Source organism: Pleuronectes platessa, chromosome 7 (genome assembly GCF_947347685.1).
Source record: "Pleuronectes platessa chromosome 7, fPlePla1.1, whole genome shotgun sequence".
NCBI classification, from domain to species: Eukaryota; Metazoa; Chordata; class Actinopteri; order Pleuronectiformes; family Pleuronectidae; genus Pleuronectes; species Pleuronectes platessa.
The window spans coordinates 27,720,240-27,737,056 of record NC_070632.1 but is presented as its reverse complement, the minus strand read 5'-3'; the positions used below and the strand labels follow the sequence as shown (position 1 = coordinate 27,737,056).

At 41.7% G+C, this 16,817-nt stretch overlaps 1 protein-coding gene across 1 annotated transcript; it reads right to left on the bottom strand.

Moving 5' to 3' along the window:
• Nucleotides 1-3,199: 3,199 nt before the first annotated feature.
• si:ch211-194m7.5 (olfactomedin-4) lies at nucleotides 3,200-16,381 on the bottom strand. Its single transcript, XM_053427712.1, is given in 9 exon segments — nucleotides 3,200-4,031; nucleotides 6,040-6,109; nucleotides 6,112-6,198; nucleotides 13,978-14,205; nucleotides 15,027-15,180; nucleotides 15,610-15,811; nucleotides 15,813-15,826; nucleotides 15,978-16,100; nucleotides 16,224-16,381. Coding segments are annotated over 9 exon segments (1,368 nt in total). The 5' UTR covers nucleotides 16,278-16,381; the 3' UTR covers nucleotides 3,200-3,595.
• Between the last annotated feature and the right edge of the window lie 436 nt (nucleotides 16,382-16,817).

Below are 16,817 nucleotides of genomic sequence, written 5' to 3'. Positions count from 1 at the left end.
ACATAACAAATAAAAGTTCAAAGCTTACAATAAATCACATAAATCTTCAATTATTATTATTTAAAGATTGGCACGTCGGCCTATTAATAGACAGTATGCTCACCATATTTAGTTGTCCAAAACACCCCACATCACGACCATGTCCGGATTCTCCTCCTCCTCCCTGTTTCGGGTTTTACTGCGTGTGTCTATGACTGCTGGCGCTGTAGCTAGCTCCCGCTCCGGCTGGCGGGCAACCTGACCTGCTGCTGCCGCGGTACCGGCCTCCTGCCCTGGCTTGGCTAGCTGTCGGTGAAGCTGGCTAGCGGTTGCGGCGCTAGTCTCCTGCTGCAGCCGGTTTTGCTCGTCAACATGACCGCTGCAACTGCCCTTGTCGCCACTTGTCGAGGCTTTTCTGACTCGTTTCGAAGCGTCATGCAACTCTTCCTTTTTTTTGAAAAAGGACAGTAAATTCAACTGTCTTTTTGACATGTTTGCATTGAACAGGTAACTCTTTGTTCCTCTCTGCTGCTTGCTCCCCAGATGCGGCAAATTTCAAAAGTTTTTGTCTGCGAAGCGGGGTGCATCAACAACAGATCTCCAAGTCTTTCAAATGACGTCGTTTTATCTTAACCAAGCTGTAGTCAGAAGAGACATGTTTTTAGTTTGCGGCGGGAAATGTGTAGACTTTCTGCTGTCCTGATGTCAAAGGGGAGCTCATTCCACCATTTAGGAGCCAGGACAGAAAGAGTCGTGATTTTGTTGAGTTTTTAGCTCGCAGTGAGGAGGCAATAATAGTCCAGGCAAAGTAGCGTTTTACGACCGATTAATTGTAAAATAATTTTTTTCAGGATAGATAATTTCTATGAGGTGTCCAGCACAACATACTAAAAGTCCTGAGAAGTCCTAGTCGAGGAAATATGTTAAATTCTCATCATCCGAGACAGGGACGTGCACTGACATTTTGCACTGACAAAATTATTTATGAAATTAAAAATAATAATAATAAATAAATAAAAACACAGTAGGATATTTTCGACTTATATATTTATTTTTGTTAACAAACAAACGAAAATTATCAAATTGAATAAATAAATGAATAACAGGCAAAAACAGACAAAACAAGGCCAACGGACAGAGTTGAAGCATAAGCAGCATTACACTAATAATATAACACAATATACCTCACCAGACCGTCATGTAGCTCAACTTAAGACCTACCTTTCGTTTCAATAATTACGATTTTAAATGAAACAAAACTAGTGAACTTGTCTAATTTGTAGAAGAGTAAAACTGTGTTAAATTCTTTGCCTGCCTGCCTGCCTGCCTCTGTCTGTCTGTCTGTCCGTCTCCCTGTCTGTCTGTCTGTCTGTCTGTCTGCCTCTGTCTGTCTGTCTGTCCGTCTCTCTGTCTGTCTGCCTGCCTGCCTGTCTGTCTGTCTGTCTGTCTGCCTGCCTATCTGTCTGTCTGTCTGTCTGTCTGTCTTTCTGCCTGTATCTCTCTCCCTCTATCTCTTCATTAAACATGACAAACGTCATTAAACAGCTGGACAAGGCTTTGTTTTAGGAAACGTCGACGTAATGTTTTCAGCGGTGCTGATGTTATGGTTCATTTATCACCAAACAACGTCGGAGGATTGAACAAACACCGTCATTGTTTGTCTGATGCTGCGGGTCAGAGAAGAAGTGGCTGAAGCACTAAGTGGAGGAGGAGAATGGAGGGGATCGGAGGGGGCTTGTGAGCGCCGCGGAGCATGTCGGGCAAAATTATCACAAGAACTCAAATAAATGCCTGTCAGATATCAAAACACATTTGGGGAGAATTGATGACAAAGAGAGTCATTGTTATTCTTAAATATTGATGAATGAAGAAAAAATTGGTCTCCGGCAGAAGAGGCACTTTTCTCATCCAGGGCAAAAGGGCAGGTGCTTGAGCACCACTAGGGGTCTATCTGTGCACGTGCCTGATCCGAGATGTGTGCCAATAAGGCCAGGCAACAATACACCCCAATGGGGCTATATTTTTCCTTTACTCCAGGGGTTAATTTGTGCCGGATCCTGCCGGAACAGGATCCGGCACCTCTTGGTTTTGGCCTGCCCGTGTTCCGGGACTTATTTGGGCTGATCCGGTACCTCTCGTATAGAAAAACATATTAATACAGAGCTACCAACTCTCACGCTTTCGGCGTGTGACACACATCCAATTTCTCACGCCAAAAAAAAAAGTGATTTCTTACAAGTGGCCAATACGTCGATCGTGAAGGCAGTGTGGGCCGGCGCCGCCACGCCCCCCCCTGACAAGAGGTCCGCCGCGGACGAGGTTCGCTACATCGTCCAGGGCGGGGGGTGGCGGCGGCGGCTAAAGACACACCACCGCTGATGTGACGTTTTGTAATAAATCTCTAATTTGATATTTGTGTTTGCAACTTCTGTTTCTGCTTGTGCGGCTATATTTTGGTCACCCCCGACAAAATCTCACTCCAAGGTTTTTTGAAAAGTTGGCAGCTCTGTTAATATTAAAAAAATCTATAAAATAAAACAATAATATTCATATAATAATTTACAGAACAAATCCCATGAATTTCATGTTGTTTATTAAGAAGATGATGTCTTATAAACCATTGACTACTCTGGTGTTTATGTTAAAGAAAGAAAAAAATATTCACTTAAATGTAACACTTTTAGTTTGGCTTTTTTAAGCAAATTGTACTTTCTTCATTCTTGCTGTTCTGGGTTTGTACCCTCATGGTTGAATCCACTTATTGTTGTTTGCTTTGGATTAACGAGTCAACTACATGAAATGTACTATTGTATAAAAAGTAAAATTACCTCATTACATTGCCCTTACCAAAACAAAAATCCACTAGCTAATTCATGCTTTGAATTGATATGGTTCAAATTTTACATTCTATTTTATTACATTATTATTAGCTATATTTGCCTTTAAGTTGACAGCACACAGAGGGAGAGGTGGATAGTCAGAGCAGGATTGAGTGGACAGAAAAGGAGCAAGAACCAGGTGAAAGATTGGACAGTCAGCTTCTATTGAATTCACATAACTAAGAAATGTAAAGATTGGAAATGTAAATGCTCCCCAACCTCTTACATTAACACTACTCATACTCTGTTTGTTTTACTTACTATCAGGTTGTACGTCACTTTCTAGTTGAAAACAACTCATTTGGTTATGTCACCCAATCGAATTCAGTGAAATGGTTGAATACTTTTGGAGAAAGAACTTTTAATTTTGAAAATTATTTTGACAAAAAAAGAATTTTTGTGAGAGAGTCTTGTTACAGGTAATTACTTTAGCAAATAGCTACAGGTATTATTTTTTTACTTACATTTATACTAACAATTGAAATAGTCAAACTTGTCTCATATGTTTGACAGTGGAAAGAAAGGTGTCCTATAGAAGCATTTTTGGAATTGTTACGATCTCAATGTTGAAAACATTGAATGTTTTAGTGGATTTACACTTTACATTATTTGTATCACTCCACTTTGACATTTTTTGTATTTCTCTCATTTTAGGTAATGCCAATATAATTTACATTTCATATAGCAAATTAGTAGAATATCTTAGTCATTATTATTCATTATGCAAAATGTAGATTTCATTCAAACAGAACCTCATAGGAGACCATAATGGAGTCACAGTATGCATGTAACATCTGGTCCACAGGGCTATAGTTCAGGGAATATATGTTGGGAGACATCTTCCTGATGAAGATTCCAATGTTGAATTTCTCCACCCCTGTCACGGTGTCGAACGAGTAGAAGATCTCTTCCACTTCTTTGTCGATGTACCTTGTGGCATAGAGCACACCACAGGACATAAAGGTATTGGTCACCCCCTGCTTGTAGACCGAGGTGTGCCAGGTTTGGCCAAGTGTCAGAATTTCATCGTCCTCCACCTTGGACAGCACCAGGTTTCCACAGTCCTGGGTGGTGGTGTAAATAACCCAGACCCTGGACTCATCTGTTGCCAGGTCCAGATCGGTGAACGGGTAGCATTCATCAAGGTGGCAGAAGTTTCCCTTTGAGTTAAATCTGACAAAAACAGACGACAGAAGTGATAGGTGGGTGATCTTTACTTTTTTGTTTCTTTCCACACATAGAAATATGAACTGTATGGAGTTTTAAATGGTATATGGGCCCTATTTATATTGCGCATTTCTAGTCTTATCAACCACTCAAAGCTCTTTAAGGTACAAGTCGCATTCACACATACGTTCATACAGTGCTTCTATACACAGCACCTTCTCTGTCACACACTATTCACTACTTCCACTGTGACATCATTTGTTTTTTGAATTCCCAGCTACTTGCTCTTTATTTATAATGAGTGCAGCATATGTGATTCTAAGTACACTAAGACTAGTCTTAGTCTAGTTTAGTCAAAGACTTAGTCTTAGTATACTGTGCGCTAGTTCACCGAAAAATCCACAAAACACAAAACAACTTTGGAGTTTTAGGGGTAAACAGTGTGCAGCCAAATCCAACACGATTGAAGTAACTGGTGACCACTTCTTTTAACGTAAAAATACAACAGAAAAAAAATGCCTTGATAGTGCTCCTGCGGTGTCATCCAAGCCCCCTCATTAGAATATTTTTTTTTTTTCTGTCTTTTTTACGTTTGAAGAATTGATCACCAGGTACTTCAATTGTATTGGATTTGGCTGCACACTGTTTACCCCTGAAACTCCAGAAGTGTTTTGTGGACTCAAACACTTTGACCCGCCTATTTCTATCGCCATAGTGGTGAGTACATTATTAATTACTTTTCACTTTTGGGTGAACTCTCCCTTTAAGACTGCCACGGAGAACTACAGAGTGCCACCTGAAGGCCCAACTCAATTTCACCTCATCTCCCTACCCCTACCCCTTCTTTTCGAGGATTATTTTGCCCCTTGAAACAGAGTAACAAGGGTTAGTGTTTGAAATCTTCCCCTACGAATTGGGACAGCCTTTCAAGAAGCCGTTTACATCATCAGTATTTGTGCAAAACCCCCGACACACCATCCGTATTCATTGATGTAAACAGAAAGAACAAAAAGTTTTGCATGGATATCATTGTAATACAATTGTTGAGATCTTAAATAAATCAATTCTCGTTACCAAAGTGACAAGCCTATAATATCCTAATAACATCTATGCTAATGCTGATGAATCAATAACATTTGATATTGAAAAGCTTGAATGCTTTGCATTATTTCAAGTATGAATCAAAAGCACACAGCTTCAGTTTAGTGGCAGTGGTCAGTATGCAACCCTGCGAGGATGCTTTGTTATTAGAGCAGTTAAGTTCAGTAACATCGCTGCTATATGCTGGTTAAATAAAGTGCATGTGTATCTTCAAAGAGCTGTGATGCGACATGACATCATGTGAAAATACGGGATTAAGATGCAAAAAAAATAATCTAGTATGCCAACGATAGTGCACTAGCGATTCTCTTTTAAGGTTGTTTTGAAGAAAATGACTATAATACATTGAAACTATATTAAACTAAGATATTACAATCGTAATTATAATTTTAAAATCTGTATTAATGGAGAAATTGCTTCATTTGTGGGTCTCTCTTGCCGGTGAAATTCTTGTACCCCTCGGTTTGAAGTGTGGGTCTGAACAATCTTAATTTCAAGGGCTGTTCAGCCGTAACACTTGGCTCTACCCCTCCGTCCCAACAGGTATTGGGACAGCTACCCCTACACGGGAACACGAGAAACAAAGGGGAGGGGCTAAGGGGTGGGGAGAAGGGGTGAAATTCGGATTGGGCCAAAGTCTTTTGTACCTGTGGGCATCAAACGGTATAACTCCACTCCTGTCTGCTGGGATTACCACGGATTATAATCGGACACAAAATTACAACAATATACACACAGATGTGCAATATTATACTGTTTTTTCCCCTCTGTATTCTATTCTACTATGTATTGTTTTGTACTGTAATATTGCATATGTATATTATTGTTTAAAATATGTGGTCTGTAATGAATAAAATATTAACTCAAACACTGTCTGTCTACATGAGCTGAAAGACAAAAGTGAGCAGCGAACCTGGTGCCTTTGGGTAGTTGTAATGTGGTAACGGTTTTAGCGGTGAGGTTGAATCGACAAACAGCATCTTGCAGTTGTATAAGGCCCCACTAAACACAACAACATTTGGACCCTGGATGGTGTTGGTGGTTGGGTTACTGGTGTGGATCATGATATTCCCTGGAAGAAGGAGAAAGAGGAGTTATCAGTTCATCAAAATATTCAATAATATTTGTGCCTTAGCTTTTGAGACAAATGCAATTAAATTATCAAAATCGACATGAATTTATCCTTCTGAGTATGTGTGAGCCTAAAGGCCGAATTATAGTACTGCGACTGCAACCACGCAGTTGCATTGATGGACTCGTTTTGGTTTATGGTTGCAAAAGGGTTGTGTGTGTTAATTCCCCGCCAGAACACTAGGCGGAGTAACGTGTTTTGTTGAAGACAAAACACACAGAGAAGAGACGTCTTCTTCTTCGTCGACTGTTTATGTAAATCGCCACTGCGGCTCATCATAGCCTTTTTCTCGCGGACAAATCTGCCAGTCAGTGATGGGTTATACAGGTGGTCATATTTTCGGATCTCTTCTGCCAAGTGCTCTTCTATTTGCTCCATAATCGTTCTTCTAAATCTTCCATGACTTCTGCCGGTATTATGGGAAATGAAACCGGAAACTAGACTCTAAAATCTGACTATAAATCGGCCTTTAGGCCTGATTATTGTCCTCCTTTGTGGCAGGTCCATTTAAAAATGAATCATTTATATGGGCTTATTGTCTCACAATTTGATCTTATCGATACTTTCACAAAACTTTGGAACAGATTCAATATTTGTTGGGAGTTTTAAATAATGTTATTTTACAAACATTGTAATTTGATTTTAAATCAATCAATCAATCAAATTTTATTTGTATAGCCCGTATTCACAAATTACAATTCATCTCATAGGGCTTTAACAGGGTGTGACATCCTCTGTCCTTAACCCTCAGCAAGAGTAAGGAAAAACTACTAAAAACCCTTTTAACAGGGTAAAAATACGTAGAAACCTCAGAGAGAGCCACATGTGAGGGATCCCTCTCCCAGGACGGACAGAAGTGCAATAGATGCCACATGCAGGAAAACATCATCAAAATTAAAGTCTTCATGATTAAAGATTAAAGTCTCTAGCAGCATTTGATGAGGGTAGACATCCCGAAGGACAACCCCAACATAACATGCCAAGCAGTCCCGCTGCAATCACAGTCCATGGTCAGCAACCATCCAGACCACGATCCACCATCCAGACCAGACGCCACTCCACTCGTCAGTCACCGTCCACCGCCGCCCACCAGGACCCATCACGAGCCCCCACCGCGGTCCTGGTCCACCGCCCGTGCCCAATACCAACGCGACACAGGGTCCGCCACCAGCACCACGATCAGCCCACATAACTCAGAATCCGCCACACTGGGTCCACCACCACGACCCCCGGTGCGCGATCCACAAACCGCAATCCATGGTGCGGCCACAGAGGCCCTGGATCTGCGGGTGATAAAGCAAAGGGATTCCGGGGAAGGGGGATAGGGATGGAGAAGAGGAAGGAGAAGCTGGAAAGAGAAGCTCCGTGTGTCATGTGTCATAAAATAGAAAAAGTTACGTTCTTCCGCACTAATTAGCTCTAACTATAAGCTTTATCAAAAAGGAAGGTTTTGAGCCTACTCTTAAATGAAAAGATGGTATCTGCCTCCCGAACTGAAAGTGGTAGATGATTCCACAGCCGAGAGGCTTGATGGCTGAAAGCTCTGGCTCCTACTCTACTTTTAGAGACTTTAGGGACGACAAGTAGGCTTGAATTCTGGGAGCGGAGTGCTCTAGTGGGTTTATAAGGTACTAACAGCTCTTTAAGGTAAAAAGGCGCTATATTATTAAGGGCCTTGAAGGTGAGGAGAAGAATTTTAAATTCTATTCTAGATTTAACTGGAAGCCAGTGTAGCGATGCTAATACTGGAGAAATGTGCTCTCTTCTCTTTGTTCTCGTCAGGACACGTGCTGCGGCATTTTGGACAAGCTGTAGAGTCTTTAACGACTTACTGCTGGATCCTGATAATAATGAATTACAATAGTCCAGTCTCGATGTAACAAAGGCGTGGACTAGTTTTTCTGCATCTTTTTGTGAAAGGACATGTCTAATTTTTGAAATATTACGCAAGTGGAAAAAAGCGGTCCTAGAAATTTGTTTTAAGTGACTATTAAAGGATAAATCAGGATCGAAGATCACTCCCAAGTTCCTGACTGTTTCATTGGAAGCAAGGGCAATGTCATCTAGAGCAGCTATATCATTAGATAATGTATCTCTAAGGTGTTTGGGGCCAAGTATTATAACCTCTGTTTTGTCTGAGTTTAATAAGAGAAAATTGCGGGTCATCCAGGTTTTTATGTCCTTGAGACATGTTCGAAGTTTAGTTAATTGATTACTTTGTTCAGGTTTTATTGACAAATATAACTGGGTGTCATCCGCATAGCAGTGGAAATTTACCGAGTGTGTCCTGATAATGTTTCCTAGTGGAAGCATATATAATGAGAATAAAATTGGGCCGAGCACAGAGCCCTGTAGAACACCATGGTTAACTTTGGTGCGCATTGGGAGCGATCAGAAAAATACAATTTAAACCAGTTAAGGGCGGTTCCATTAATGTTAATTAACTGTTTGAGTCTTTGTAATAAAATTTGATGGTCAATTGTGTCGAATGCTGCACTGAGATCTAACAGAACGAAGACAGACACAAGTCCCTGATCTGAGGCTATTAAAAGGTCATTAGTGACTTTTGCCAAGGCTGTCTCTGTACTATGATTGGCTCTAAACCCCGACTGAAAGTATTTTCCTGGAGAAACTCACACAGCTGATTGGCTACAACTTTTTCTACGATTTTAGACATGAAGGGGAGATTAGATATTGGCTTGTAATTGGCTAAAACCTCTGGGTCTAGAGTGGGTTTTTTGAGTAGGGGTTTGATGACAGCTATTTTAAAAGACTGTGGTACATAACCTGATGATAATGACAGATTGATAATGTTAAGTAACGAACTATCAATTAGGGGCAGAATTTCTTTAAGTAATTTTGTAGAAATGGGATCTAAGATACAGGTTGTTGGTTTAGAACCTGAGATTATTTTGGTAAACTGATCACGGGTGATCAGAGAGAAGCTGTCTAAGTAATGGGTAGGATTCTCAGCCGTTTCTGAGATCTCTGTTGTTGGGAGGGTATTAGTGTCACAGTCTGCTCATCTCCTGTCTGCTGGTATTTTTCCACTCACCTGTCTCTGCTCCACTCTGCCAGTCAGCCACACCTCCTCATCAGGGCAACTCTCCACACCTGTGTCAGCCCTGGCTGCATTTAAGCCTGCTCCTGTCTCTGCTTCAGTGCCAGATTGTTCTTGTGTCATGCCTGACTTTCCAGCGTTCTTTCCCCGGACTGATCACCTGTTGCTGACCTGCCTGCCTCGTCTCTGCCCTGGATATTACCTCAGCCTTCTGTCTTCGACCACGAGTTTCGCCTGTTCCCTCCGGATTACGCTCCTGCTCTGCTCTGTGGCTACACAGCTCAACACTGGACCTGTCTGCCAGCTAGTTAACCCATCAGCTGTTGACTTTACCTTCAGTCAGCGACACCAGGCTCGCTCCTGCTCAGATCTCGCAGATGATCACTATGAGCAAAGACTTTTCACCCTGCCACTGTTTGAACTGTTAAAAACTGCAGTGAACAATAAAGGTCATTACCGACTGGTATTTAGTCTGCTTGTGCTGCTTTTGGGTCCTCACCATATCCGTGACAATTAGTGCCAATTGAGGGCAGGAGATGGTTGATTTTATTTCTAATAGTTTGAATTTTATCATTAAAAAAGGTCATAAAGATATTGCTATTTAGGGATCGAGGAATACTGGGTTCGGTGGAGGTGTGACTCTCTGTCAGCCTGGCTACAGTTCTGAAGAGAAACCTGGGGTTGTTTCTATTCTCTTCTATTAGTTTTGAATAGTAAGCGGCTCTTGCTTTGTGGAGAGATTTTCAACATGGTTGCTGGAGCGCCACTTCCTTTCTAGTTTTCTTGATAATTGTTTTAACTCATTTGTCTGGGAATTATACCACGGAGCTAATTTACTATGTTTGACATTATTCTTTTTTAGAGGCGCTAATGAGTCTAATGTTAATCGTAATGAGTCTGCAGAGCTATCAACGAGGTGGTCGATCTCAATGGAGCTCGGGTTTTTAAAGAATTTGAAGTTTATATCTACTGCTAATACGGGTTTAAATGTAATTGAAATTATTTCCTTAAATTTAGCTACAGCACTATCAGGTAGACATCTAGAAAATGAATTTTTTATTAGTGGCATATATTCAGTTATTGAAAAATCAAAGGTTATTAAATTATGGTCTGGTAGAACTGGATTGCGCGGAAGTACTGTTAAATTTTCAATTCCGACACCGTACGATAATACCAAGTCAAGTGTGTGGTTACCACAATGAGTAGGTTGGTGTACACACTGACTGAAACCAATAGAGTCTAGTATTGAAATAAATGCTACGCTAAGGCAATCTTTATTATTGTCAACATGAATATTAAAGTCACCAACAATAATAATTTTATCGGTCTTTAAGACTAAGTTTGATAAAAACTCAGGGAATTCCTCTAAAAATTCAGAATAAGCCACCAGAGCACGGTAAACAGCAAATATGATTGGCTGTTGGTGGTTCCTAGATTGGTGTGGAAGACTAAGAACCAGACATTCAAATGATTTGTAGCTGAGTTTAGGTTTAGGAATAATTGATAGACTGGAGTTAAAAATGGCAGCAACTCCACCTCCTCGTCCAATTTCTCTGGGAACCTGTGAATTTATATGACTGGGGGGAGTAGATTCATTTAGACTGACATATTCATCAGGATGCAGCCACGTCTCAGTAAGGGACAATAAATCTATGTTGTAATCGGAGACTATTTCATTAACTAAAAGAGCCTTTTTTGACAGTGATCTAATGTTTAAAAGACCACATTTAAAAGTCTGGGTTTCCTGTGTTGTTTCAGAGGTTGTTTTAACGAATCCCTTTGCTTTATCACCCGCAGATCTAGGGCCTCTGTGGCCGCACCATGGTTTGCGGTTTGTGGATCGCGCACCGGGGGTCGCAGTGTTGGATCCAGTGTGGCGGATTCTGAGTTATGTGGGCTGATCGTGGTGCTGGTGGCGGACCCTGTGTCGCGTTGGCATTGGGCACGGGCGCTGGACCAGGACCGCAGTGGTGGCTCGTGATGGGTCCTGGTGGGCGGAGGTGGACGGTGACTGAGGATTGGAGTGGCGTCTGGTCTGGATGGTGGATCGTGGTCTGGATGGTTGCTGACCATGGACTGGGATTGCAGCAGGACTGCTTGGCATGTCATGTTGGGGTTGTCCTTCGGGATGTCTACCCTCATCAAATGCTGCTAGAGACTTTAATCTTTAATCTTGAAGACTTTAATCTTGATGATGTTTTCCTGCACGTGGCATCTATTGCACTTCTGTCCGTCCTGGGAGAGGGATCCCTCACATGTGGCTCTCTCTGAGGTTTCTACGTATTTTTACCCTGTTAAAAGGGTTTTTAGTAGTTTTTCCTTACTCTTGCTGAGGGTTAAGGACAGAGGATGTCACACCCTGTTAAAGCCCTATGAGATGAATTGTAATTTGTGAATACGGGCTATACAAATAAAATTTGATTGATTGATTAATTTGTATTAGATTTTTGTGTGGAGTTCTCGCTCTGTTTTTGTTTAATTTCAATAATTTAATCGGACGGTGAACAGACACAATCTCTATGGGGTTGTGTGAGTGATCCAGAGGGAGCGCAGAGAAGTGTTTAGCACTGCAGCTCTGCTTCCTGGTCCCAACTATGGGTTGTCATGTTATAGACTGAGTAATATTCCTAGATAAGAGAGCTGCTCCATCCCAAGTGGGATGAACGCCGTCTCTCCTAACAAGACCAGGTTTTCTCAAAAAAGTTAGCCAATTATCTACAAAGCCCACGCCGTTTACAGGACACCACCTCGACAGCCAGCGGTTAAAAGATAACATGCGGCTAAACATGTCGTCACCTGTTGTATTAGGGAGCGGGCCAGAGAAAACTACTGTGTCTGACATCGTTTTAGCAAAAGCACACACGGACTCAACATTCAATTTAGTGATCTCTGACATACGAAGCCGGGAGTCGTTGCTGCTGACGTGAATTATGATTTTATTGTATTTACCTTTCTTAGTTTTAGCCATTAACCTAAGTGTAGATTCGATGTCGCCAGCTCTGGCCCCTGGGATAAAATTAACTATAGTCGGTGGTGTCGCTAACCTGACGTTTCTCAGAACCGAGTCGCCAATAATCAGAGTTTGTTTATCAGCGGGTGCCTCGCTGAGTGGAGCGAATCTATTTGAAACGTGAGCTGGTGGCTCTTTAATCGTGGGCTTTTTAAGTGTAGCACTATGCCCCCTCCGGGTCGTCACCCAGCTGCCCTGGGCTCCCTGCTGCAAGGGACTAGTCAGGGGGCTGCTAGTTAAGGCTAAGCTACATGATAAGCTAGGTGGCTCCGCGGCTAGCGGGAGCCGGCTAACTACAGGTAACGAAGTTTCTAAGCTGCTGAGCCGAGCTTCTAAGTCGCTAAGCCTCGCCTCCATCGCTATCAACACACTACATTTATTACAAGTACCTCTACTGTTAAGGGAGGCAGAGGAGTAAGTAAACATAAGACACTCGGAGCAAGAGAGAGCAGTTGAGCAACAGGGGGCGGACATCGCTGATATAGAGCTACGAGGGTGAGCTCAAACAGAACACAGAATCACTAAGCACGATAGAGTAAGGGTTGTTATGTGTGGGTGTTTTACTACAGACCGGTGATTTTACCCGTAGTGCTACAGAGAATCAGCTGTGTTTTGCAGCGGAGCTAATTCACAGAGCGACTACAACCAGCAGCAAGAAAACAGGAAATGACGCAGCACGCTTACAGTAATGACGTCGGTAGTTGGAGGTGGGAGTAAGAGTCGAATATGTCCTTTAAAGAGGATATATTATTAAAATTCCACTTTTGTAGTTCTTCTACACGTTAATTTGGGTATCTGGCATGTCTTCCGTCCAAAAAGCTCTGGAAGAAAACAACTCCCGCGATTTGTTGTGGGTCCTCTATGTCAGAAACGATACGCTAGAGTGCGTCGAATGGGATTACGACCGAAATAAGCGTCATAGTCACACCATGCCCATGTAGGGAGTCTCACTACATAGCCTTGGACGAGCGAGCTAACGCTAGCCTAGGAGCCGGGCTCGCGAGCCTAGGGGCTCCCCCGGCTAGCGTTAGCTCGCGAGCTAATCGGGCCCTGGAGCCCTGCTACCGTTAGCTCGCTGCTGCTACCCGTCTGACATTTAAGTGGCCGCATAAACAAGGGACCCCGGGACACCTCTAAACGTTGACTCAACAGTGTGAAAGGATGCTGCTGCTGCGCCAGGGGGGCGGGGCACTCAAAACAGGTCAATCTGAGGAGGGCTGTTTTAGACAGGGTAAAAGGGTGCTGTTTTAAATTATCCTTGTGGTATTTTGACCAAAATATGTTACAGACATTTCATTAAGACCCCAAGGAACCATATCAACTGTGGTAAAATGGGCATAATATGTCCCCTTTAAGACTAGACCATGAGAGAAAGTTGAATTGTTATTACTAGAGACTATGTATATCATTAAACATATTTCCCAATGGTTTTGGGGAAATATTTTTAAGTTTGATTCCAGCAGCATCATTGCTTTAAACCACCAGCTTTCAGTGAACACATATTCTGGAATTAGCTTTCTGATTTAAAAACTGTTAGAAAGAATGAAAAAATACAGTGATAGGGAAGGTTATTATTTACAGTGATGCTTTAATGCTTGTCTATTATAAATGTCTAGTGAGCTGATATTACAACCAGAACATTCTTTACCTGGGACGCTCACCCCAACAATGAGAGAACTCAGGCTTGAGTACAGACGAACATAGTTGGAGAATCTGTTGCTGGCTATCATCATTACCAGCCAATGCCAGTTCTCTTTCCCCACCTCTGGTTGGGGATCCCGACCCCAAGCGCCATACTTGTAGGTGCCAGGAAACTCTCCTGCTGTGTTCACCCTGGGCCCAGTGATGTTTACAAACTGACCATGTGGACAGTTACCTGAGGGGTAAATGTGAAAACAGATAAAGAACCTGTATGTTAGGATACTAAATATGTACAACTGATTGAAAGGGAAAAAGCTACTGGCACTTCACTTTTCAATTGAGGCTATAGATACTGATAGTGCCCCACAATATCCAGTTCATTTCTATCCCACATTAGTTTAGTGAGCATTTGCCTGTCACAGATGTGGGTGACCTCATTTAAAGTGGCACTTTATGGTCTGCTCAAACCTGGTGTCAACAGCCTGCTCCTCTGATCCACAAGTGGACAGTTCTAAGTTTGCCTGTTCACACCTGGCATTAGAATGTGTCTCCAGTGAACATTTCTAATCAGATCTCCCGTCCTTGCACAAGACGTAAAAACATGAATGTCAATTTCTGTTTTACAAAAAACAAGTTGTTTTTTTTAGTCAGTCTGGCTATACAGTGTCCATTACTTGGTTGAGTTTGAGCAAGTGGATATACCATAACCTGATGACAGAGAATCTCCACAGACATCCATTAAAAGTAGTTACAGAACTGCACATATTATATATATTCTGCTCTCTGCTTCACCCCCTTTCTAAACCTGATGACATCACACAGGGATCTAAAATGCCAACGACTAAAGCATTCACATTACTGTGTGCACTTCTCAAATAAACATTGTTAATTCGTGAATCAAGTCTCTCCAGATTGAACCTCACATTTACAGTTTTGACAAGTCCATTGTGTCATACAACAGGTGTAGGTTATCATGAGTTGAAAATGCTAATAAAATGACTTGTGACAATGTCATATTGTCTCTAACTGCCCCTTCAGCGTGGGTTTGAGACTTACCATGTTGGGGCTGAGTGGGTTGGATGATGGGGTGAAGTTCATTCCTGCACTGCTCCAGATCTCTCTTCAAACGCTGGTTAGCTTCTTGTGTCATTACCACCTGCATGGTGTCGTACTTTTTCAGCTCTTGCATCTCTGCTTTCACGTCTTCCAGCTGAGAGATAGCAGCACAGCAGATGTCAAAACATTTTCTTTCTACAAATATAAATTACTTTGAATACTGTCTTCCTGTCATCTGAGAAACTTGGCTGGCTGATACATTAATAATGAGCACAGTGAGTTAAAATACATTAGACCCTCTCTACCTCCATATTTTTCACTACAAACAAAACATTGACATTTCACATAGTTATTAAAGACTGTTGTTTATAATATTGGTAAGAGCAGTTTTAAAAAGGCCATTGAACTGCAATAATGTACTGTGACTGGAAAAGTCATTACATCATAATGAAAGATTTGCATGTATGCTGTAGGTACAGTGCAGTAAAGTTCAAATTAACATTAATAGCATATTAGAGGTTTGCACACAGATGTTTCCTTCATAAGTATTAACCCTGGTGAGAAGCATGTTTGGTGTATCTACCTGTTTTGTTGTGTCAATGGTGAGGTGCTGGTCTTCCGTGGTGGTGCTATTCAGCTTGTCGATGATCTGTTTGATGTCCATCAAATCATTCTCTATTACCTGCAGGCTGACAACTCCATAAAGCTCTCCGTCATTCTCTCTCTCCAGCATCGCCACGTCCTCCTGCAGCTCGGGGAGACGTCGGTCCAAACCCAGCAGCAGACTCCAGCTCTAGAGTCTTCAGGGAGGACAGGCAGACCCCTTGATCAGACATCACTTAGAGATCCATTAGTATGACTGTACACATAAAAAGAGTAGTGTAACTACATTTTAAGAAGTATAGGGAGAATCTGTTATAAACCGTCTGGTTTAAGTTAAATAGCAGTTACCTTCTGGGAGGTAATCTCCCTGTTGCATTTTGATGCATTTTCCTCCACTGTGCTGAGTTTGTCATGAGGGAATGCCTGCTCAGAATTAGTCAACTCACACACACACTTATCTGCTGATGTCGCCTGAAATTAGGAATATTGAACATGGCATGTAAAATATAAATGCAAAATATTCCTGTTTCACATGGGCAGTGTTTAGCAAATATAAAAATGATAATAATCACTATATTAATAGTGTTTTCGTACCTGTTGGCTGAAAGTGAACAGAGCACACAGTGTCACAATCAGAAACAGCATCATAGTGGAGTGAAGACAAGAACTTAGTGAAACAGGCAGTTTTATGTGACTGTTTCACTGTAGAAGGAGGTTTTGTGTGTGTGTGTGTGAGAGAGAGAGAGAGAACAAAATACGTTATGCTCCCTTCAAAATGGGACCACTTCCTTCTTTCGGTGGAGATTGCAAAACCACAGAATTTTCCTTTAACCAATAAAGTGAAATACTGTCTATACAGAAAAACCTTGAGGAAGTAACATTTAAGATTCTTTACAGTCTTAATATGTAAAAAAAAAACTCCATTCAGCAAACCTCCTGCATTCAATTTATTTGCTTGAGTACAAAAATATATTAACAGCACAATGTAGTCAAAGCTGTATATCAGGAGATCAAATGACAATATGCAATGTGAAGGGTATTGCTCATAGTGACTAAGAGATTTACCACCTAACGTTACTTTTCTTTGCAGCTTTATGGCATGTTTTATTATCTCTAAGGTTTTTATTTTATTGCCAGCAACTTAACTGTTGTGGGTCACCTTCAGCATACTCATCACACTGCTGCTTT